Source organism: Erinaceus europaeus, chromosome 15 (assembly GCF_950295315.1).
Source record: "Erinaceus europaeus chromosome 15, mEriEur2.1, whole genome shotgun sequence".
In the NCBI taxonomy this organism is placed as follows: domain Eukaryota; kingdom Metazoa; phylum Chordata; class Mammalia; order Eulipotyphla; family Erinaceidae; genus Erinaceus; species Erinaceus europaeus.
In genome coordinates, this window is record NC_080176.1 from 36,768,201 (window position 1) to 36,794,017 (window position 25,817).

General features: G+C 41.7%; 1 protein-coding gene across 10 annotated transcripts in view; it reads right to left on the reverse strand.

Moving 5' to 3' along the window:
* The window catches only part of TMEM241 (transmembrane protein 241), a 181,689-nt gene that overhangs the window by 20,525 nt on the left and 135,347 nt on the right, over positions 1 to 25,817 (reverse strand). Inside the window, exon 15 of one of the 10 annotated variants that reach the window (XR_009545056.1) lies at positions 255 to 452. The exons of 8 other annotated variants lie outside the window; for them this stretch is intronic. Coding sequence is in view for 1 of the 2 variants with exons in the window: in XM_060173605.1 (XP_060029588.1) it covers positions 11,983 to 11,994 (12 nt within the window). In the remaining variant the exon portion in view is untranslated. Of the gene's footprint in view, positions 1 to 254; positions 453 to 11,592; positions 11,995 to 25,817 lie in introns of those variants that run through there. One more of the 10 variants, XM_060173605.1, reaches the window with a different exon arrangement.

Sequence of the window (25,817 nt, forward strand, 5' to 3'; positions counted from 1 at the left end):
CACACACACACACACAGTCATGACTTCTTTGACTCTGTGTCATGGCTCCTCATTCTGTAACTGCCTCCTTCACATGTTTTGAGTGAAGCATGTGATGCTCTGGTATATGAATCTGTCACTCCCACAGGCAGTTGGGAGCTTCCTTTCTGTTGATGTTGTTGTTGCCAAGGCTTTCCTGCTCTAAATTGACTTTTATCAGATAGGAAGAGACAAGAAGAGAAGGAGAGATACCATAGTGTTGAGGTTTTATTCACTGCGGTGGGGGCCAGACCAAAGCTGGGTCATCCATGTGACAAAGCAGGCACACTGTCCAGGTGAACTCTGGCCAGGCCTCTGTGAGGCTGGATCCCACTGCCCACCACACTGGAAGAAGCTACAGAACTGTGGTGTCTCTCCTTCTACTTCTCTGTTTCTCTTTCTGTCTGAAAAAGTTGGCCCGAGGCAGTGAAGTCCTGGCAATGACAAAAAAAAAGCTAAGTGAGCTTTTCCTTGACAGTAAGGTTTATTTAGTAGCCATCCAGCACTTCTGTCAGCTGCTACTTCCTAGAAATGCCTGTGTAGTAATTTGCCTTTCCCCTAAGGTGCATTTAAAAAGTTTCTGAACTTTTCCCGCTCCATAAACAAAATTTACACTGGCAGATACTCACTGATATTTTACAAACAGGTCTGTCTTACTTCTACAGAGCATAGATAGAGAAGTTGTTTGTACTGTCAAGCTACCTACCGTGGGGTTAGCTGGGCAGCTTTTTCGTCTCTGTACTCTACTTCTGGTGTTTTAGACTTCTCTGTTTCCTTTTTAATTCCGCCACTAACACTTGAAGTCAGCTTTCTCTGGAGGTGTTTTTTTTCACACATTCACCAAAGTTCTTCTACTTCACAAGTCACCACAGCAGAGGAGCAAATGGCAGCTGACAACAACCTTGCTGAAGGGCAGACCCTGGGCTGTTGGTATGCTTCACATTGGTTTGGTCTCACTCTCCCCACTTCAGGGAGATTGTGGTTTAGTCCTTGCTAGTTTCGCACTTTTTGTTTCTCCCCGCCCCTACCCTAAGTACTTCCTGAGTTCCTGATGCTGCCGCAGGAGGAGAAAGATGGAGCAGCATATAGTGTGGTGATTAGTTTTTTGGACTGCTTGTCCGCTCATGAATAAAGATTAAACTGCGTTCTCAGCTCAGCCACGAGTTTCTGGTCGTCTGTTACCCGCCCGTGAAGCCAGCCCGGAGAAAACAACACTGGGCCACTCATCCACATATCCACCTCATCATGTGTGAGGTTCAAATCCACATCTCCACAAAGTGCTAGGTTTCTATATGTCACAGGCCTTCCAAACTGCTGGGCAGGAAAGCTAAATCTGTTCGTACCAGAAGTCTACTTCTCTTCTAACTCTATCATGGAGCAAACAGAAGACAGGAATAGTTGAATGAATGTGAAAGTCTCTGTGCAGAATATCCCATGCGTAAGTTAAGGGACAAAGATGGAGAGGGGAACAGGACTTCTTAAGTGCACATGAGGGGAAACTGACCCACCGATGGAGTTGCTGCCTCCTCCTGGTAGTGAGGAGTAGAACCAATGCCCTGACTCCTTCCAGTCAGCTTCACAGCTCTCAGCTCTCACGGCCAGAAACTCAAGAAATGACCTGCAAGATGCAGCTTATTTGAGAGAAAAAAATGGATCCTCTCAAAGCAGATAAAGGAATGGATATTTGTACCACCTGTTCACTACAGTATTCCTCAGAACAGTCACCATTTGGAAGTGATCAAAGACTTAACAGATGGGGACACACTCAGTAGAGCACACATGTTACAGTGCATAAAGATCCAGGTTCAAGGCCCTGGTCTCCACCTGCAAGGGGAAAGCTACACAAGTGGTATTGCAGGTATTTCTTTTTTCTTTCTCTGTCTCTATCTCCTTTTTCTCTTTCAATTTCTCTCTGTCTCTAGCCAATAAATTGATATTTGAATGTATAAGAAAATTACAGAGTGCATAAACTAGAATGTTCTTAAACCTTCAAAAGGAAGGAAATTCTGCTGTTTTGTAACATGAATGAATATTGAAGACATTAAGGCAAGTGAAATAAGTCAGACACAGAAAGACAAATTTTGTGAGTCTACTTATATGAAGGAGCAGTCAAAGACATAGAGATAAAAATAAAATAGAAATGATGAGTTACTGTTTAAAAGTTACAGTTTCTGTTTCAGAAAATAAAAAAAGTTCTAGAGATGGATGTCAGTAAAAGAGTAAAATTAAAAAAAAAACTTTTTTAAAATGGTCAAAATCTGCTCATGAAAATGACTACAAGTTACTCCTGGAACTTGTCATTCAAGTGGCAGTCAGTCATTACCACTAATTGTTGCCTTGCTTTCAGAAGCATTTTAAAAAATACACATTCTTGCCCCAAAGAAGAAAGAGTCTTGTGGTCTGAGGAATGTCTCTTTCTCACAAGCAGACATGAATTACAAATACCAGGCCCCACCAAGTTCAGGGGAATGCCAACAACAGCAGAACTCAATACACAATGTCCAAAGCAGGGGCTTTGAACTTCCTGGCTTTGTCTACCAGTGTCACAATCTCTGTATTATTTAAACAGATTTCAGTATTGAAGGTAGATCAGATTTGTTTTTGAAACATTCATTTCAGTCCTGAAACAGATTTTCTATTTGTAGAAGGGACAATGACGGCAAGTAGTTGTTGGTGGGAATTTGCCAGATAGTCACGCGTTTGGGGGAGAATCAGATTTGGGCTTACTGTTTATTATGGTTTTGCTGTTTTTATTTCCGAAATAAATATAACCTAAGGAGAAAAAAAAAAGAGACTGACTTCAGTCTGCATGGGAGACCCTTGACTAACAGCCTTAGTTATAGTGCCATTCTCCCTGCATTTAAACTGGGTGTTCTTTTTCTAGTATGGCTTCATATCTTGCTTTTGCTCAGAAAATTCTCTCTGCCTGAAATAATTTCACAGGACACATACAATTAATTTATTTACAATATTTTATTTATTTGTATAGAGACATGAAATTGAGAGGGGAGGGAGAAATATAAAAGAAGCAAAAGAGGGAGTCAGCGGTAACACGGAGAGTTAAGTGCACGCAAAGCGGGAGCACCGGCATAAGGATCCCGGTTCGAGCCCCCGTCTCCCCTCCTGCAGGGGAGTCGCTTCACAGGTGAGTGAAGCAGGTCTGCAGGTGTCTGTCTTTCTCTTCCCCTCTCTGTCTTCCCCTCCTCTATCCATTTCTCTCTGTCCTATCCAACAATGACATCAATAATAACTACAAGAATAAAACAACAAGGGCAACAAAAGGGAATAAATGAATAAATAAATATTAAAAAAAAAAAAAAAGGAGAGAGAGAGACTTGCAGCACTGCCTCACCACAATGGAGACTCACATTTTATGGAGCTATATTAGCTCTTCAGAACTGGTAATATAATTTCAAAGGACACCATAAACACAACGGGGTTGAGAATATAAATGAGAAACAAAGAGAGATAAGGGTCATGTGAAGGAAAAAATATTTTTTAAAGCTAGAGAAATGGGTATGACCTTTTAACAAATTCCTACATTGAACAGAAGAAGAAATAAGACAACAAAATTAGAAAAAATATGGTATAAATATCTACTTCAAGAAAGATATATTTAACTTTTCCAATATCATACTCTAAAAAGGCAATCCAGGTGCTGGGTGGTGGTACACCTGGTTGAGCATGTGTTACAATGTGCAAGGGCTGAGGTTCAAGTCTTTGGTCCCCACCTACAAGGGAAAGTTTCATGAGCAGTAAAAGCAGTGCTACAGATGTCTCTTTCTTCCTTTCTGTCTCCCCCTGTCTTTTCTCAATTTCTCTGTTTCTATTCAATCAATACATTTAAACTTTAAGACAATCCACAGATAAATGACATCAAATTAGACTTTGTGAATTATCTTTCCACTTATAGGATCATGATTTTCACAGTATAAAGGTTTTACACTTTAATGGAATCCAATCTGCTTTTCTTTTGTTGTTTTTGCTAAAGTATCAGGACCACATTTTAGTTAACAAGAAATTCTAAATCATTATTTCATCCAACACCATACGTGTTCCCTACTGTTATATCATATTTCCTTTGAGACATTCATTCTGTCTTCAAATTATGGTCAAACACTCTAGAATATGATTATGGTCAAACACTCTAGAATATGATTAGTCTATCCAAGTATATGAACAACTGAACTTAATTTATGATGTTTCCACTGACACTTTAGAAAAGTCAATATTAAACTATGTGTTTTAAAAATCAGAGTTTGTGATCTAATAGCAATCTACTAAACTTACATTTGTAATGACTGCCCTGAAAATTACACATAGTAACGGGGCGTGGGGGGGGTAAATATAGTGTTGAGAATACCTTGTCGTTCCTCTTTATTTCAGCACTTTAAAAAGGTTCCATAGTTTCAGTTTGTCTTAAAAAATAATTCTCCCTGTTGGTTGTAAGATTTTCCTGCTTGGTTTTCAACAGCTTGATGAGGATATGCCTTAAAAAAATATTCTTTGTATTGTTTGGGGTTTGATGTATTTGGTTATTTTCTAAGAGAGAGACTAACCAGAGCACCACTCTGACATATGAAGTGCTAGGGACTGAACACTAGAATTTAGGCCTATAAAAGCTGCACCATACCCACTTAACACCCCCCCCCCAGCTGCTTGGTAAACTTCTAGAAGATGTGGTGTCTCCCAAAATTTTAGAAAATCTGGTCTTTATTCTTTCAAATACCGCTTCTGTGCAATTTAATTTTAGATGCTAGAATTATACGCTATTGGACTTTCCACAATTCCTCCCACACCTTAAAAAAAAAAAAAAAAGAGGGCAGGGGTAGATAGCATAATGGTTATGCACAGAAACTCTCATGCCCGAGGCTCCAAAGTCCCAGGTTCAATCCTCCGTACCACCACAGCTGAGCAGTGCTGTGGTTAAAAAAATAATATTAAAAATTTTTTAAAAATACTTATTTTCATGGAAGACCAGAACACTGCTCAGCTCTGGTATATGGTCATGTAGGGGATGGAACCTGGGACCTCTGGGGCTTCAAGCATGGAAGTCTGGTGCATTACTGCTGTGATATCTCCCCAACCCATATCCTATATGCTTTGTTTTGTTCTTTCCATTCGTTTTTTTTCCTCTTTGTGTTTTGTTTTGTGTATTTTATATCGGCACTGAATTCACTATTTCTGCTATGCTGTGTCCAGAACGTATTTAGATTTATCCAGTAAGTTATTAATTTCCAGTTCAATAATAGCTATTTAACAAATATTTTACAATTCTCAATTTTGTTTTAGAATTTCTCCATCATTTTATTCATTTTTTCCCCTCTATTTTTAAAGATACTATTCAGTGACTTCTAAGTTATTACAGGTCCCAATACTGGATCATCTCTAGTTTGACTTCTATTATTTTTTCTAGTTGACTATCAAACATGTTTTCATGGCACTATATAACCTTGATTATAGGTTACATATTCTGTGTAAGAAAACTGTAGAAATCTTATAAACCATTACAAAATCATTAATTATAATTATATTAAATTTAAAAAAACTCTGCAGTGATTCCAAATGATAACTTGTCCCAAAAAATGTTTGCCTCTTTCCTCTAATGGAATGATAGGTTCAATTTAACTAGGGACTGAGTGACTTAGACATGAATTGTATTTTATTAAGTCACCTGTATTTTATTAAGTCTCTCTGGTATGGTTCTCCTAGGTTTGTATTTAAGAGCTTAGTGAATCTGTTTCTTCATGCCCCAAATTCTGCCTTTCAGGAATCTGGACCTTGGTTTTATATTTTATAGCTGATTATCCTATGTAGACTCAAAATCTGGAAACTGTATTTAGGGGAAGTCTCCTTGTACATTTGCTGCTGGTTCCTCCTTTGGTCAGGATTTTGTCTTCTAACCACTCCAAGACTGAGAATTTCATTTTTCTTTTCTGAATCAGTTTTCAGTCTCCTGAATTGCCCCAGAACTCATAAATATCCCTTGGGAAAACTGGACTTGCATATGGGCTCCTCTAGTTTTCAATCCATCGAGCCAGTTTCTCACTGACTGCCAAAATCTCTGCAAAGTTTTTCTTTCCCTGCAGTGTTTCCTCTCCTTGGACCCTGCCAGACCTTGAATCCATACCCAGAATCAGCAAGAATATTCCCTTCCCCTACTTTTCTGAAATACTGCCTGTGATGCTCAGTATGCCCAGGATGGCCCTTCCTGCTCTGGATACTAACCTATTTTCCATTGCTTTTGCAGATCTCTAGTTTGTTTTTTTTTTATAAATATAACTTCTGCCATTTATGTGCTTTCCTCTACTTGTTTCAGCTGAATATTGGTCTGTCACAACAGAAGACACTCTACTCTGAAGTGGGAAGATTCCCTTTTGTCATATATATGAGTAAACGAAGACACAAAGAGATGGTCTTCTTTTTTTTCTTCTTCTCCTCCTCCTCCTTCCCCTTCCCCTCCCCCTCCCCATCTCCTTCCCCTCCCCCTCCCCCTTCTCCTCCTCCTCCTCCTCCTCCTTCTTCTTCTTCTACCTCCAGGGTTATCTCTGGGACTCGGTGCCTGCACTACGAATCCACTGCTCCTGTGGCTATTTTTTCGATTTTTTTTTTCTTTTTGAAAGGACAAAGAGAATTAAAAGGGGAGGAAAAGATAAAGAAGGAAGAGAGAACGACAGATACCTGCAATCCTGCCTCACTGCTTGTGAAGCAACCCCCTTAAAGACAGGGAGCCAGGGGCTCGAACCAAGATCCTTGCACCAGTCTTTGCACTTGGTGCCATGTGCGCTTAACCCACTGCACTACTGCCCAGCCCCCTAAGCCACTGATTTTCTAAACTCATTTTGGATCTCATTAGGCAAGTGGAGAAACATTACTTGATTTATTCTGAGCATCTTCTTAATCAGTGAAAGTCTTATTAATTCATCATGCACACAGAGTTCAATATTTTATGTCTATCAACATGGGGCAAAAGACTTCTTCAAGGACACGGTATCTTTCTCTTCAAATATAGAGTTTCAAGTGTGATTATTAATAAGGCAGAACAAAGGTGAGAGGAACATTCAATTTCTCTTCCTCATGATCCTCTCTACCCCTGAAAGAGGAGACTCTTCTGCTTTCTGTCCTTTTCCCTCTCTTCCCAGTTCACTGCGATAGGTAGCATTATGAATGTGACTATACATTTACTGACGCTCATTACTCCAGTTAGTAGGACTCCATTGCTATAAAAGCAAGAACAAGACACCATATGGCTTCTCTCTTATCTCTGAATTCATGTAAGGCAATTCTCTTCACTCTCTGTCTCTGCTTGTTAGGTGTGAGAGAAAAAAACGGTGAAGAAATCAGGTCTCCTCAAGAGTCTTTAAGGTTGAGTTATCTTATTTTAACTTAGCTTAGTTTCTCACTTGCCTACTATGCCTTGTCCATATGTTCCCTCAGTGTATACACAAGATGGGAGGAGTTGGTAATAAAGTTTAAGAAAGAAGATGCTGACCTCTCCTAGCACTGAACTCTCAAAGGCCAGTGTGTCTTCACACAACATTTGACATTAGTCTTTCAGTCATAACCTTAGAAATCTGTAGGCTTTTGGACCTTCTCCCCCAGTAGTGCCATAATGAAGGTGTTAGCTCTTCCCCACGGTAGATGTAAATCGTTTCTTTTAGTGTCTACATTTCCAAGAGGCCATGATAATGTGTCTGCTCAACTAGTATTTCCTGACCCCTCTGGAGGGCTTCTTCTTTTCATTTGTTCCCTGTGGGCCTTCCACTTCAGCTCATTCAAAAATACCAGGTCAGATTCCTTTTATTTGCTATTATCAACTTATTTAAATAAAGGGGCTATAAACTTGTCAAATACTACTTATTAAAATATATATTTACTTATTTAGGAGAGAGACAATCCAGAGCACCACTTCAGAAAAATCAGTCCAGGGTGCAAACCTGAAACTTGCCTCACTCATACAAGTCTACTGTCTACCACAGAATCACCAACCACCAAGTACTGCTTCTTTGCTAAGTAATGTAGCAAGTCAAATATCTAAAAAGGTTGTTAAATGAGTGTACAATAAAATAAAATAACCATGCCATCTCTTTTATGAGAACTAAGATAATGAAGAGGGGGTGAGGGCTGGTGGGGGTGACACAGAATATTGGCAGGGGATATACTGACTTACATGTATTACGTGTATGAAAAAAGACCTGAAACTGATATGCATACTTGAACATGCCAAGCAAGCAAACTAGTAACATAACCTATCTTGCTAGCCCAAGTTCAAGAGATTCTTTACTACAAAGTACTTTATCAACATGCTTAGTTTCATTTTACACAGAAAATGTAAATGCAAATGTACTGCTATGCTACGAACCTTACTTTAAGAGTGATGAGTTTCTGCCAATATTATTTTTAACATTTTTTTTTAGTCCTGCTGATTAAACAATTCTATCAGTCTCCTAAGTTACACAGTTCTCTATACTTCTGGAAAGGAAGGGCATGTAGCTAAGGTGGTTTTATTTTCTAAGCTGTTTTGATTCACTCAAAGGGTAGATCTAATCTCTGCAGTCTATTCTTAGAAATGAAATGAATTTAAGTTCACAGGAGCTTTAAATAAAAGCACCATAATTATACTTACCCAGGACTGTGAAGATTTTTTAATCTGCTCTCGATGTAATAATAACTTTAGTTCACACTATTGTTATACTTAGTGATAATGTAGGAGAATGAATAGATATGTCAAAAATATATATACAATAAGACCTTGGAATTTTCAGAGATAGGAAATGTGGTACTGTTTAGGAAAAGAAAAAAAAATCTGCTATTTTTGATCTGCCTCCTTCCTTAACCTCAACAATTCCTAAAGAAGTACCAATTAGAAAGGATTCTAATAGACCAAGGGCTGAGCCCTGGCTCTAAGATGATTACATTCAGCTTTATATGACCCAAGAGTGAAAAATACACAATTCCTTCAAAATGTGCATAGGTTATACATGACTCACTCCACCAGCTCAACTCCACTTAAAGAGTTTATATAAACCATCAGACTTTTTCAGTCTTCCACAGTTTTCAACAACTCACTGAAAAATGCCAATGGGTCACCTCTGAACTCTTGTGCTACAGACTGAATCATGTGCCCCGCCCCCCTCTGTGAATGCACATGTCAAAACCCTAATCTCCAATGTGCTGCCATTTGAAGATAATTAGGATGGATGAGGTTCTCATGATGGGATTAGTGGATTTCTACAAAAATTCAGGGGTCGGTTGGCCTACTAGGAAGAGTAGACACATAATTATTTGGGAGGGACCAAGCTCCCAGTCCCTACTTGCAGGGGGGAAGCTGCACAGTAATGGGGAAATGTTGCACGTGTCGCCCCCTCCTCTCTCCATGTTCCCACTATCTTAGTCATGTGAAAACAGAGCTGAAAGAAGGGTCATCTGCAACCCAAGATGATAGTCCTCACTGGTCACAAACCCTGCTGGCACCTTGATCTTGGCCTTCCCAGTTTCCAGAACTGCAAGAAACAGATGCCTGGTGGCTAAGCCACTCTATCTATGATATTTTGTTATAGTGTCCTGAACTGACCACGATTATTCCTTGCTCTTTTGAATAGCTAAAAGGAAAAAAAAAAAAGACTTTCAGAGATTAAATTAAATTAGAAGTGGAAAAAAAGAAAAATAACATTGAGTTATTGCTAGAATAAAATTAAAACCAGATTATATCCACCAAATATTACAGCAGGTGTCAGAGGAGTAAAAAATAAAGGGCAAGAAAGAAGAGATCCAAAAGGCTGAGAAACACATGGAAAAATGCTCCAAGTCTTTGATTGTCAGAGAAATGCAAATAAAGACAACAGTGAGATACCACTTCATTCCTGTGAGAATGTCATACATCAGAAAAGGTAACAGCAGCAAATGCTGAAGAGGTTGTTGGGACAAAGGAACCCTCCTGCACTGCTGGTGGGAATGTAAATGGGTCCAAACTCTGTGGAGAGAAGGCTAGAAATGGACCTACCCTATGACCCTGCAATTCCTCTCCTAAGGAACCAAACACACCCATCCAAAATGATGTGTGCACAATTAGTAATAGCCAAAACCTGGAAGCAATCCAGGTGTCCAACAACAGATGAGTGGCTGAGTAAGTTGTGGTCTATATACACAACTACTAAGCTATTAAAAATGATGAACTCACCTTCTTCACCTCATTTTGGAAGGAGCTTGAAGGAATCATGATAAGTGAGATAAGCCAGAAAGAAAAGGATGAATATGGGATGATCTCAATCATAGACAGAAATTGAAGAATAAGAACAGAAGTGACAACACAAAGCAGAACCTGGACTGGAGTTGAAGTATTTCACCAAAGTAAAAGACTCTCATGGGGGAGGGTTCAGGTCCTTGAACATGACGGCAGAGGAGGGCCTAGTGGGGGCTGAATTGTTATGTGGAAAACTGAGAAATGTTAAACATGTGCAAACATATGTTTTACTGTCTACTGTAAACAATCTCCAGTAAAGATAAAAAATAGTTATCTGTGGAGGGTAGATAGCATAATGGTTATGCAAACAGACTCTCATGCCTGAGGCTCTAAAATTCCAGGTTCAATCCTCCACACCACCATAAGCCAGAGCTGAACAGTACTCTGGTAAAAAAAAAAAAAAAAAAAAAAGAGAGAGAGAGAAAGAAAGAAAGAAGAAAGAAAGAAAGAAAATAGTTATCTAAAAAGTCTTTTCTGCCTGAAGCTCCAAAGTCCCAGGTCCAATTCTCCATGCCACCGTAAACCAGAGCCGAGCAATACTTGACAACAAGCAAACAAAACAAAACAAAAATAAGAAAGATAGATGGAAGGAGGAAATCAAGGCCAAGGAGGCAGAGATTAAGACACATGAGGGTGTCTACCTACAAAGTAGGGAGGGGATTCATTTGGCTGATGGTTATGTATATATATTTCTTTATTTTGGAAAGAGACAGACAAATTGAGAGGGAATGGGGAGATTAAGGGCAAGAGATAAAGAGTGACACCTGCAGCACTGCTTTACTACTTAGGAGGCTTTCCTCTTACAGGTTGAGCATGGATCTGTGCACTTGGTAATGTGTACACTTGTAATATGTACACTGGTAATGTGTACACTTTGTAATGTGTGCACTCAGCTGGAGGAACCACAGCCTAGCTCTTGCCGCACGCTTTCTGATGGCCAGAGTCTAGAAGGCACACAATCAGCAACACAGTGGATGTCCCTAAGAGAAAGGCAGGCCTATTACTTAGGAGAAGTCATTTAATATTATCCTGTCTCCTAAGTTTAAAATGAACATGTGGTTATAAACATTCAATTACATGTTCTCCAGAAATAAGTAAAGAACATTTAAGTTAGTGAGCCTGTCAACTTCCAAAACAAGGACTGGTGTAACAGTCCAGAGTGAAGAATGCCCTGTCTTCTTTCCATCCAATTTCTAAGACACATCCCCTCATAAAACTCAAAAGGCGGGAGTCAGGCAGTAGCACAGTGGGTTAAGCGTAGGTGGTACACGCAAAGCGCAAGGGCTGGCAACATAAGGATCCCAGTTCAAGCCCCTGGTTCCCCACCTGCAGGGGAGTCGCTTCACAGGTGATGAAGCAGGTCTGCAGGTGTCTGTCTTTCTCTCCCCCTCTCTGTCTTCCCCTCCTCTCTCCATTTCTCTCTGTCCTGTTCAACAACAATGACATCAATGACAATAGTAACTACAACAATAAAACAAGGGCAACAAAAGGGAATAAATAAATACATATATATAAAAAAAAAAAACTCAGAAGCCTAACAATGGAGAAATCCAGACCATGGTCTTTGCCTGGACTGCAGGAATGCTGCCTTGTGTCCACCCCTCTTCTGGATGCCTAGGAGCCTCATCAGGTAGTGCCTCATCTTAAACGCAGTCCATCAAGAGCCCTTCTCCATCAAGAAGACAATGGTCATCAGTGGCTACTTGTCACTGAAGAACTGTTCAGGTCTGTGGCTGCAGACACAGAGAGATTAGGGAGTCAGCAAGCACATATTTCAGCGTCCCCTGGTACTACTCCCAAAGAACTCAGCTCACTCAAGTATGCAGTAAGACTCTGTTGATTGATTACCTAATTGTGTTAGAGTTCCGACCATGAACCTGGATGGCTCAGTTATGTTTCAGTGGGTCATCTCCTGAGTATGAGTACCTTGTCATACCAAGACTTAGGTTGTGTGGTCACTGCTATAGAGAACTCACATTCAACGAATACACCTGACCAGGCATTCCAGTCACTGGCCAGACATGAGAACCCATGGAAACTCACATACCATCTGCAGTCCCATCACAGCAAGTCTCCTTAGTCAAGATCCCACTCTCTCTTCTCCAGTGAGACCCACCATACTGAAACTTCTGCTTTCTTTCAGATACAGGCATCTAGAAATGAATCAACTTTTTTTTTTTAATTTATTATTGGATAGAGACATTGGGGGCGAGAGAGAAAGAAACAGAGAGACACCTGCAGCCCTGCTTTACCACTTTTGAAGCTTTTCCCCTGCAGGTGGGGACCAAGGGCTTGAACCTGGGTCCTTGCACACTGTAATATGCACTTAACTAGATGTGCTACCACCTGGCCCCTCAATCAGCTTTTTCTAGTTCAAACATTTTTGGATCCAAGTTTAAGTTCTGTAGAGACAAAAGTATAACTATTGATAGTGTCCTATTTGGGGGCATCTGCAGCAGCCCATTTGATTTTTTCATTCTGTGTTCTCCAATGAGTGATACAATCTTACTTCCAAAAGCCCAAAATTTAAAAAATATGCATCGGGAAGCATATCCCTGCCCCCATCTGCTCAGTTCTTTCCCCCTGAAGTTGACACCATGTGTCTGATCTATTGTTTCTTTGTGTAAGTGAATATGAATATAATTTCTGCCCCCTTCATTTACAGAAAAATGAAAGTTTACTCCTTGCTTTTTCATGTAACAATAGAATGCAAAAATTTATGTTATAAATGGAGAGCATCATCATTTTAAAACACTGACCAACAGATCCCAGTCCTCTATTCATAGGCACTAAGATTTACTAATCAGATTTACTCTGTTTTATGCCTCTATAAACAATACTGCTTAATAACCCTGAACATATATATATATTTTTTTTCTTTCTTTTTTTTCTCCTCCATCTCAGGGATTCTTCAGGGCTTTGTGCCTGTACCCAGCACTCCTTTTATTCCCCTGGATAGACTCTCCCCCCTTCCCCTAAACAGAGAAAGAGAGAGAAATAGGAGACACACCATCGTATCTCTCCTCCACTTGTGGAGCTTGCCTATTGCACACAACAGCTGTGTGGTGGTCAGATGTTCAAACTTGGGTCCTTGCAGGTGGTGTATGTTCTGCCAGGTGAGCGATCTCCAGCACCAATTTCTCTGGGATTTTGATTTACCATTAGTTTACAGCTGTATAGAATTCTGGCCATATAGACTCAGACCACATATGCCATTTTCTATCTGTGCAAATATCCCAAGGATAATCTCCCAGGTAAACTGGGAGCCATGGGCAAAAGGAATAATCATTCATAAACGTAGTGAGTACTGTCAATTAGCCACTCACTGCGTTGAGGCAACTAGCATTTCTACCAGAGAGGTGAGCTATGGAGAGCATAGAGGTTTATGCAACAGGCTTTCAAACCTGAGGCTCTAAGGTCCCAGGTTCAATCCCCAGCACCACCATAAGCCATAGCTAAGTAGTATTCAGGAATGAAAACTTAAAAAAAATGTTTTTTAAAAGAAATAGAGCCAGCTTTCCAAGCAGCCTTATCAACTACCATGTGCTGGTTTCCCAAACTCAAAACCGCTCCTCCAAGTAGAGGTTCAAGCCAGTGAAAGTGTACTCCTCAACATGCTTCACTTCAGACTGTGTCCACAGACTTCACGTGTGGAATGACAACCCTTCAGCTTCATTACTCGGGTGAGGCCTTTCCTTTCATAGTACACTCTAATTCCATCTCAGGTGGTTCACTTTCTAACAAAGTCCCAAAACCTAGATATACACCAGTTTCTGTGAGAGAGAGCATATGTTAACACGTATCCGTAAACTACTGCAAAATATATACCTGAAAGCAGAAGTGCACTAGAGTTTGCAGCGAATACAGCCCTAACACTTCCTCTCCACTATTCCAAGCTTTGGGTCCATGATTGCTCAACAATTTGTTTGGCTTTGTATATTAACTCTCTTTTCAGTCACCAGGTTCCAGATGCCACCAGGATGCCGGCCAGGCTTCCCTGGACTGAAGACCCCACCAATGTGTCCTGGAGCTCTGCTTCCCCAGAGACCCACCCTGCTGGGGAGGGAGAGAGGCAGACTGGGAGTATGGACCGACCAGTCAACGCCCATGTTCAGCGGGGAAGCAATTACAGAAGCCAGACCTTCTACCTTCTGCAATCCACAATGACCCTGGGTCCATGCTCCCAGAGGGCTAGAGAATGGGAAAGCTATCGGGGGAGGAGGTGGGATATGGAAATTGGGTGGTGGGAATTGTGTGGAGTTGTACCCCTCCTACCCTATGGTTTTGTTAATTAATCCTTTCTTTTTTTTTAATTAATCCTTTCTTAAAGAAAAAAGAAAAAAAGAAAAAAAGAAAGAAAGAAAGAAAGAAAGAAAGAAAGAAAGAAAGAAAGAAAGAAAGAAATAGAGCCAACTTTCCAAGCAGCCTTATCAACTACCATGTGCTGGTTTCCCAAACTCAAAACCGCTCCTCCAAGTAGAGGTTCAAGCCAGTGAAAGTGCACTCAGGCTGGGGGCAGACGCTAGATCTGTGGGTCTGTGCACAGAGCAGGGCCCAGAACCTGGGATGCTCAGTGAACAGCTGCTGGGTGCATGGGTCCTAGGTGAGAGGTAGGGGCAAGAAGCACATGTCCAGGCCCAGAAGACAACGTCTGAGGGATGGGGCAGCTTCTTCGTGAGAGTCTGAGGAGCACATCTACTCCACGAGTAAAGGAAGAATTTGTGATGGATCTACTTTAGGGGTACGTGTGGCATTATCACTTTTCTTGTGCGTCTGGACCAGTCTGAGGAAAAGTAGATTGTGAAGGTGTTCATTTCTCTATTTCTGTAAATGGTACCTTAACTAGTTTACACATTTTACTATGTCATCTTTCTTTCTTTTTTTTTTTTTATTATCTTTATTTATTTCTTGGATAGAGACAGTCAGAAATCAAGAGGTAGGGAGAGAGACAGAGAGACACCTGCAGCCCTGCTTCACCACTCATGAAGCTTCCTCCCCTGCAGGTGGGGGCCAGGAGCTTGAACCCAGGTCCTCAGGCACTGAAATGTGTGCACTTAACCAGGTGTGCCACCACCTGGTCCCCCTATGTCATCTTCCTTTGTCACAGTTTCAGTCAAGTATTATCAACCACAGGCTAGTTGCAAAGGTGGACGGGTCGAATAAATAATTCTAAGTAAAAGACTTTTGAGTCACATTACAAACAAACAAAAACCAACACTGGGGTAAGTTTAGCTTGATCAGCATCTCGGTCAAGAGCTCCTATGAATCCACTCTGTGGCCACCACCTCAGCCTGCCAAGGCACTTGGAGTTTTTGTAGCTTATTGATAAAATCAGAGAACTCACCCACCATTGGAATTGGAAATAGAATTTTAGCCATTAGAATGTGTGTCCTGTGATCACTCTACTGCTGCAAACTTAAAACGGGCATTTCTGAGTTTCCCACAAAGGCAGCGAAGATTTGCAAGTGGGGCTGGTGGGGAGGGCAAGAGGGCTTCTAAAAGCAAAATGGTGGGCAAGCCAGAAATGAAGATAGGTTGATGTAGAGTGGCTTTGGCCAAAGAAGCAAGCTTTCTTCTCTTTCATTCTTTCTTTTCCCAGCGACCTAGCAAGTGTCAGACATTGTGAAATGTTTATTCACCTGCTTGTCCTAGTGCCCTGAACTCACAGAGTCTCAGATCAAGAAAGTTCTGGACTAGACAATTGCACAGGCTGCTTCTTCGAGGTCAGGTCTGGTACAGAAGGCCTTGAATAAGTCATTTCCTTATCACCCCCCCAAAGGGGAGAAATATTCCTAAAATTGTTTCATAAACATTAGAGGGAGAGGAGTAGGTGCTGATGAAACTAAGTACACATGTAGGGGAAGCTTCACCAGCAATGAAGCACTGCTGTAGGTCTCTTTCTCTCTCCCTCCTTCCCTACTCCTTCTCCCTGTCTCTAGCCAATTATGAATAAACAAACAAACAAACCAAAGCATAGGTAGAGAGTGATCTTATTTTTTAAAGTTTCTTATTATTTTTATTTATTTCCTTTTGTTGCCCTTGTTTTATTGCTGTAGTTGTTATTGTTGTTGTTATTGATATTGTTGTTGTTGGATAGGACAGAGAGAAATGGAGAGAGGAGGGGAAGACAGAGAGGAGGAAAGAAAGACAGACACCTACAGACTTGTTTCACCGCTTGCGAAGCAACTCCCCTGCAGGTGGGTAGCCAGGGGCTCGAACCAGGATCCTCATGCTGGTCCTTGCATTTCGCGCCATTTGCGCTTAACCTACTGCCTTACCCTGCCCTACTCCCAAGAATGATCCTATTTTTATAAAATGGGCAAACCCAGTTACATGTGTACTGAGCAAGATTCCAAAGGATATTCCAAACCATCTCACAGTGGTGGAATGACATAAGTTTTTTCCCTCCTTTTTCCTTTCTTTATTCTTCTTTTTGTTTCTTTTTTCCATCTAACTTAACTCTTAAAAATATTTCTTAATAAAGCATGGCCAAGGACTCATGCATATGCCCTACCACTGAACCACCTAGTTCTCCTTTCCTCTTCATGACGCAGAGAGAGAAGGTGAAGGCAGTGGGCACTGTCGTACCATGAACTTCACTTGGCTTGTCTTTGGCACTCTTGTTGGTACCAGATATAGAATCCCAGGTCTCAAGCATGCAGGACAAGTACTTTACCACTCTACCTCCCTGCCCCCAAGCTGCAAAGTTTAAATAATAATCTTTTTATATCCTTTTAGTGAACAGAGTTGGACCACATCATTTCTAAGTTTTTTTTAAAAAAAAATTGTAGAAATGTCATGATAAAAATTAAAGCCATTAAAGCCATGGGAGTCAGGCTGTAGTGCAGCGGGTTAAGCGCAGGTGGCACAAAGCATAAGGATCCCGGTTCGAACCCTGGCTCCCCACCTGCAGGGGAGTCGCTTCACAGGCGGTGAAGCAGGTCTGCAGGTGTCTATCTTTCTCTCCTCCTCTCTGTCTTCCCCTCCTCTCTCCATTTCTCTCTGTCCTACCCAACAACGACAACAACAATAATAACTACAACAATAAAACAACAAGGGCAACAAAAGGGAATAAATAAATAAATAAATAAAATTAAAGCCATAAATGAAGAGGAAAGTTTCTTGCTTCAACAGTGAGCAAACCTGACAGTTTAACCCTTTCCACGAAATTCAAGATTAGTCAAGGCACCATGTATTTGCATTCCTGGCTCACATTTGGACGCAGCTGCACTGTGGCCATGGGTGTCCCTGAGAGACAGCCTGACAATGACAGCATGGTCTCACTCAGCCCCAGCTGCAGGTCGAGGTTTCTGTTTTTTTTTTTAAACCAGAGCACTGACCAGCTCTGGTTCATGGCAATGAGGGGGGCTGTACCTGGGACTCTGGAGCCTCAGGCATGAAAGTCTCTTTGCATAACCATTATGCTATCTCCCTGCCCCCTAGCTCTTTTACTTCCATCAGTTCCCCATCAGCTCTCAGTTTTCTGTAGTTATTTTCTATATTGTGCAACAGCTATCCACTAAAGAGGAAGGGGGGAGGGAGAGAGAGACCAATTAGGATACAGTTTTCCTGGGAGATTATACTCATTACAGCTACACTCAGACTCTCTTACCCAAGTCTACCAGTACTGCAAAGGAGAGCCTCCACACCAAGTCTTTCCAAAGAGACCCTCCTGGAGGGGTGTAGGACTCACTGTCAGGACCTGAGTTAAGAGTCTGACCTGTCTTTTCTAGTTTAAACAATTTGCATAGTTTTCATTTGCTCCTTTCTAAAGGAAGAGGAGACCTGAGACCCCATAGCTGAAGAGTGATGTAGTCGGTCTCTCTCTCTCTCTCCTCCCCTTCCTTCCTTCCTCCTGTTTCTTTCTCATGAAAATAAAGAAAGTTTAAAAAATAAAGTGGGGATATTTTTGCCCCAGGGTTATTGCTAAGGCTTTGTGCCCATATTATAATTCCACCATTTCTGGCAGACTCCCCCTCTGAAAAAAAATATTTAATTTAATTAAAAATAAATAAAGTGGGAGAAGCACAGCTTGAACCACATAAGATAGTACTGAGGACAAAATAAGAAGTATATGTCCACCTACCCTACAACCCTGCAATTCCTCTCCTGAGGATATATTCTAAGGAACCAAACACACCCATCCAAAAAGATGTGAGCATTAACTATGTTCATAGCAGCACAATTTTTAACAGCCAAAACCTGGAAGCAACCCAGGTATCCAATAATAGATGAGTGGCTGAGCAAGTTGTGGTCTAGAAGGGGCTGTGGTCACAGAAAGGGAAACACAAAGCAGAAGTTGGACTTTGTTTAGTGTATTGCACCGTGGTAAAGGACTCAAGGGTGTGGGTTGGAGGTTCAGGTCCTGGTACACAGTAATGGAGGAGGACCTAGGTGGGGAGTCAAGTATTTTGCAGAAAACAGAAATTTCACTCATGTGCCAACAACTGTATTTATTGTAGACCATTAATTCCCGCAATAAAAAAAGGAAGATATGAAGTGTGTGTCCAAATACCTACCACATAGTGGGCATGCAATCCATGTTAGCAGAAACTGCTTTTTTTTACATCAAATATTCAGTTAATGGTAAGGTATCTAAACTTATGTCCTGATGGGTTAATGAGCTGCTACATTTAGAGTAAAAATCATACTGTTGTTTGTTTTGTTTTGTTGTATGTGTGGTCTGTGTGGTTGCCATTGTTGCCAGAGCTTCACCACTCTGGACTAGATTTTATTTGTTTAGACAGAGACAGAGCCAGTGAAAACATCTTGATAGAGTGCTTGCTTGGTAAAGCAAGCTGTATTTGAGATTCAAGTTGTGTCTGGCCCCCATCACACTGAAGGAAGCTATGCTATTGTGTGTGTATGTAGGGGATGGGGGGGAAGGAAGGAAGAGAGAGAGAGACAGGAAGAGAGAGAGAGAGAGATAGACAGACAGACATGGGGGAGAAAGAGAAACAGCATAGTGCCAAAAGTTCCTCTTGTGAGGTAGAGGCTCAGCCTGGGTCATGGACATGACAAAGCAGGTGCACTTCCCAAGAGAACTATCTTGCCAGCTCACAAACATTCTTTTTTTTGCCAAAAGCACCAGGGAGGAGGTGGCGGTTTTCATATTGTCAAGGAACAGGAGATGCCCTCACACTGCATGGAGTACAGGCTGCTGGCTAAGGCTACTCTTGGCCCCCTTCTACAGCAGGAACCTGATGGGAGAGCCTGAGTGAGTGAGCCTTTACCCTTCACCCTTCAAGGACCACCTCCTCCTGCCACACCACACAAAGCTGGCAGTCCCCTCTCCCCACCTTACCATCACTGCCCCCACCACACAAACTAACACACACTTGCATCCCATTCTGCCAGGTGTGTGTGTGGGGACAGTCACCAATTTGGTCCATGTGTGCCAAAGCATGATCAACTCCCAGCTCCAAAACCAGAATGCAAAGGGGACCTGAAAATCCCAGGAAGACTGGACCAATGTTGCAAGCCTGGCAGCACTCCCCAGGGAGGGCCCCAGTGAGCAGTAAGTATTCACTTAACCACACTGCAAGCCCCTCCCCCCCCCCCAAGGCCTGGCAGCAAGGCAGGGCTGCTGCCATTAATGAGCCACAGCCCCAAGCACAGAGCATGCTGACGACAAGACACATCCTCATCAAGGAGGGCAAGCGGAACAATTAATACACTGCTGTGTTACTTAGAAGCCTGAACTCACTTTCTCTCTCTCTCTCTCTCTCTCTCTCTCTCTCTCTCTCTCTCTCCCTCTCTCTCTCTCCTCTCTCTCTTTTTCTTTTTCTTACAAAATTGCATGTCAACAGGGGTTTAAATCCACACCATTCCCACCACCAGCATCCTGAACCTTCAGTCTCCCCACTGCAATCCACCACAGTTCCCCTGAGGTTGAAGACATGGGCCAACCATCATCTCTACAACTATCTGTCTATGTTTATATATAATTGCCCCCTTTTTCTTCCTAATCCAGTCCTCTCTTCCCCTCTGAGCCCATGACAACATTACTGCCTCCATATGTCCCTCTCCTTTTCCTTCTCTCTGCTGGTGGAGCTGGAGTTCAGAGCCCCCTTATCTTCCTCCTCCTATCTCTTCTCCTCCACTGGGAGTATGGATCAAGGTTGTTTTTGGGGTGCAGAAGGCAGGACTGAACTCATTTTCTTTACCTGGCACTGAGCTAAATATTTATTAGGAATCTTCTTAAACAACATTTAAGAAAACTGGCATCCATTGTCCAGGATGGCAAAATAGCAGCTGTGGGTGCTGCCCTTACCCCAGCAGGTACAGCTCCCAGACAGCACAGTGTGAAAGGCAGTGTAAAAGCAAGAAGCAGGAGGGTCCGCCGGAGAAGCTCCTGTGTTCAATTCCTGGGCTTTCCCAGTGACCCACAGGAGAGAAGGCTCAGTACTGTGGGCTCTGCACCATTCCAATGACCACAGAAAAAGTACAGCAGTGCCTCAGGAGACAACTGTGAGGGCACAGCTCAGTGACTGTTTGCCTCCAGAAACACCCTCTATCCCAAGACAGAGAGTGCAGTTTCTAGCATCTCAAGTCCTCCTCAAGCCCTCCCCGGCCAATACACTCCTCTCCCAGACCACCCATGTGGCCACATGCTCTTTTACTACAGTAGTATTCTATCATGTGGCTAAATGACAATTTATTTCTCCTGTACGTATGTGCTATTTCCTCCAGCTTAGAGTTACTGTCAGTAAAAACACTACAGAAATTCTTTTTCTTTAATTTCTTTATTGGGGAATTAATGTTTTACATTCAACAATAAATATAATAGTTTGTACATGCATAACATTTCCCAGTTTTCCATATAACAATACAATTGTTAAGAAATTCTTAAGTGTGTCTTTTTTCTAAAAAATGCAACAGTTTTACTGAGCACATGCCATAAAAATTCACCCCGTTGGGAGTCGGGTGGTAGCGCAGTGGGTTAAGCGCAAGGACTTGCGTAAGCATCCCAATTCGAGCCCCGGGCTCCCCACCTGCAGGGGAGTCGCTTCACAGGTGGTGAAACAGATCTGCAGGTGTCTATCTTTCTCTGCCCCTCTCTATCTTCCCCTCCTCTTTCCATTTCTCTCTGTCCTATCCAACAACGACAACAATAATAGCTACAACAATAAAACAACAAGGGCAACAAAAGGGAATAAATAAATAAATATTTAAAAATTCATCCCATTAAAGCAAGCAATTCAATGGTATATTTTTTATATCTTATAACCATCACTTCTATCTAATGCTCTGACACTAACTGTATCTAGCTGTAAATAAATGTCTTCATTTCTCCTGAGATGCACCTCTTCCAACGAAGCTAATACAGAACAAGTTGCAATTTCCCTATGAAAGAGTCACCCAACAATCTTCAAGGCTGATGTTTTTCTCTTTCATTAAAAAGGCCTCCCTGTATATTATTCCCTCCTTGTATATTATTCACATTAATATTCATTGTGGCCATATAAAATTATCAACCTAAAAATTAGCACTTAATATTGCTATGATAAAAGCTGTTAGACTTATTAAATTTAAGTGCTTCCTGCAGCTGGCTTGGCAGAGCCAGACCAAATGATTTCACAAGGCATATGTGGCCTAGGGGTTTGCCAGTCCTCCCACATACACACACAGTGTTCCCACACACATACACACACAGTGCCCCAACACACACACACAGTGCCCCCCCACAAATACACACACAGTGCTCCAAACACATATACACACAGTGTCTCCACATACACACACACACACACATACATACACAGTGCCCCATACACACACAGTGCCTCATATACACATACACACAGTGTCCCCACACACATATATACAGTGCCCTGCGCATACACACACAGTGCCCCTCCCCCCATATATATATACACACACAGTGTAGCTAACCCAACGTGCAAACAGCAATTAATTTGTTTCTCTAGATGCAAAGGGCAAGTTCATCTCTTTCATGTAACATTATCAGTGAACATTAGCTGCTGGCCCCACACATCTTTTATGTGTGAAGTCCTTCCAACATTTCTGTGGAGAACTCCACAGTTATTCCCACATTACAGATGTGAAGACTTGAACAGAGAGGCTGAACAATCTTCCTAAGGCTACTCTGTAATGAGTGAGGTTCTGATCCAGGCTTTTCTTTCTCTCAAATATTGTGTCATTTGCTACTGCTCTTCTTCGTCCCCTGCCCCTTTTAACCACAGTACTGCTCAGCTCTGGCTTATGGTGGTATGGGGGATTGAAGCTGGGACTTTGGAGCCTCTAGCTTGAGAGTCTGTTTGCATAGCCATTATGCTATCTACCCCCACCCCGCCATTGCTCTCTATTGTCTTATTTATTTTCTTGATCTTGAATAGGATAGGCCACCCTAGAAACGTTTGCTGAATAAATTAGCTGACTATAACATTTTTTCCACAGAGCAATCAAAAAAAAAATCAAGGAAAAGAAAGATTTTGTAATCTGATTATGAAAAAAGGTGATTTCCCCCCTTTTTTGTAGGGGAGAGGAGGAGTAAGGACTAAGTGGAAACTTGAAAACTATGGCTTCTGATTCCTGCTTTCACTAAAAGAGTTAAGAGGTCCTTTCACAAGCACCAATTCTTTGCAATCTAAATTATGCATCTGATGGAGAAAAAAAAAACCCTTGAATCATTCTTTGGACAACATTATGGAGAAGTGGGCATTCTGCTAGGAGTTAGGGATGTAACCTTGGCTAAGATCTGTTCAGTCTTCCTGGGGCTCACAGACTGATTCTCTGGTGAGTGTTTCTGAAGGAGAGCTATCTGGTTATTATTTTTATTTTCCTACTGAGCCTGATTCATTTAATCCTCATTGTCCTTCTGATATGGAAGTAAGGGAAAGTAGTAAGCATTTTATTTATCATAGCTTGAATGCTCATCCACCAAACTGTGTTAAATATAAATGCATGCCTAGAAGTTTGTTCAAAGAACACAGAACCCCCCAAAAAGGAACAATGGTCTGAGGGTAAAGCAGGAAAGAAACAAGACAGGACTCTTCTGGAGTCAGATGTAGCCACGGGCTTACTGCCCCTCAGAAGCCATACAACAGAGACAGATGTGACATTGCAGCAAGGGAAATCCCATTTCCCACACATCCTCCTCCACTACAACCTCATACATGCTCAGGGAAAAGTCAAATCTAATTACACATTTAGTCCATGAGCTTCTCATGTTTACATGGTACCAGGCAAATTGCTGTGAACTTAAAAAAAAACTTTTCTTGCCACATATTTAGCTAACTTACTGGCTATTTTGGAGGCACATAAACAAGTACAACCTGCTTGCACTTAACTGCCTGGTCTTAAAGTCAGAAGCAGCCTACTGATATGTAAACAATGGCAACATCAAAAAACCTTAACGATTCAGTTAGTTCAAAGCCGCAATTCTGACTCAGAGGGAAAGCAATTAGGACTTCTTATGAGAGAAGCCAGAACATTTAAAGGTTGGTGGGGGGGAGAGAATAAGGAGAACAAATGACCATATTTTAAACCAACCCCACTTTGGGGGAGAAGACAGGAGAGCAAGTGTGAGGTGTGGGGCCAGTGGAATACCTGCCCCATTCCCCTCACAAGGGCACAGCATAGGATACTTACTTCACAAAACTGCATGAAGCAAATAACTACTGCAAGTCTTTCAAATCCACAAGTCACTCCTTTCTGTCATGTATCAAAAATTAGCTTTCTCTTGATAAAAATATGCTCACTCAGATTTCCCCAGAAGGGTTTCTGTTAGCTGTGGCTGCTGCAGCACATTCTGATACAGGTGCTCACTGCTGCCCGCAGCGGCCATCAGGCTTGACATGTACAAAATGTGAAGTGCTCCATGCTGAAAACCGACAATAGACCACACCTTGGGGAGTTTAGTTCTGGAGAACTAAACTTTTTTCTTTAAAAAGAAAAGCAAACTCAAGAGTAGATGGCACAATTAAAGAGATAAGTGTGGAGGCAGGGAGGCAACTTAGTCTAAGAGCTCAGGACTTGCACACCTGGCAGCCCACAGGTGTCAAGTTCAATCCTGGCAGTACCCTGCTTTGCCATGTGCACAACCCAGGTTCCAGCCCGGCTTCCACTGCATTGAAGAAAGCTTCAGTGCTGTGGTCTCTCTCACTCTTTCTTTGCCTCTCTGTCCCTCTCTTTAAAAAAACAATGTAGGGTTAGGCAGTGACACACCTGGTTTTTTCCCCCTTTATAACTTGATTTTTATTCTCTCTCTCTCTTTTTTTTTAATCATTTCTATCACCAAAGGCCTGTATCCCCATCCCTACATCCATAGATAACCACCATAGTTCTCCCAAAGTCTTGAAAATAGGTTGATATTTTGTGGGGTTTTTTTTCACATTTGTATATTCACAATTGTCAATATTCCGTATATGAGTGAAACCATTCTGTAGCTCTCCTTCACCTCCTGACTTGCTTCACTGAGTATAATCTCCAGTTCCATCCACTTTATCCTAAAGGACACAATATCATCCCTTTTTATTGCTGCATAATACTCTGTTGAGTATATGTCCCATAACTTTTTTATTCAGTTATCTGCCAAAGGACATTTTGGTTGTTTCCATGTTTATGCTATTGTGACTAAAGCCACTATGAACATGGGGGTGTAGATATCCCTTTGAATCAGTGTTGTTACATCTTTTGGGTACTTGCCTAGGAGTGGAATTGCTGGGTCATATGGCATTTCCATTTGTATTTGTTTAAGGACTCTCCACACTGTTCTCCACAGTGGTTGTACCAGTTTACATTCCCACCAGCAGTGTAGCAGAGTTCCTCTCTCTCTCCACATCCTCTCCAACACCGGCCTTCTTTTATGTTATTGATGAAGCCCATTCTCACAAGTGTGAGGTGGAATCTCAATGCGTTGATGATCTGCATTTCTCTAATGATGAATGAATTAGAACATTTCCACATGTCTGTGAGTCATGTGTATCTCTTCTTTAGAGACCATCTATTCATATCTTCTGCCCACTTTTTAATTGGATTGTTCTTTTTTCATTTTGTTGAGCTGCAGGAGTTCTTTATAGATGTTTGATATTAACCACTTGTCTGAAATGTAGTGTGCAAATATATTTTCCTATTTTCTGGGTTTCCTGTTTCTTCTTCTTTTTTTTTTTGCCTCCAGGGTTATTACTGGGGCTCGGTGCCTACACTACAAATCCACTACTCATGGTGTCTAATTTTCTTTTCCCTTTTTGTTGCCCTTGTTGTTTTATTGTTGTTGTGGTTATTTTTATTGTTGTTGTTATTGATGTCGTTGTTGGATAGGACAGAGAGAAATTGAGAGAGGAGGGGAAGACAGAGAGGGGAAGAAAAAGACAGACACCTGCAGACCTGCTTCATTGCTTGTGAAGCAAACCCCCTGCAGGTGGGGAGCCGGGCTTGAACCGCAATCCTTGTGCCAGTCCTTGCGCTTGGCGCCATGTACACTTAACACACTGCACTACCACCCAACCCCCTCCTGTTCATCCTTATGGAATTTTCTTTTTATGTGAAAAAGCATTTTAATTTGATACAGTATCGTTTATTCATTTTTGCT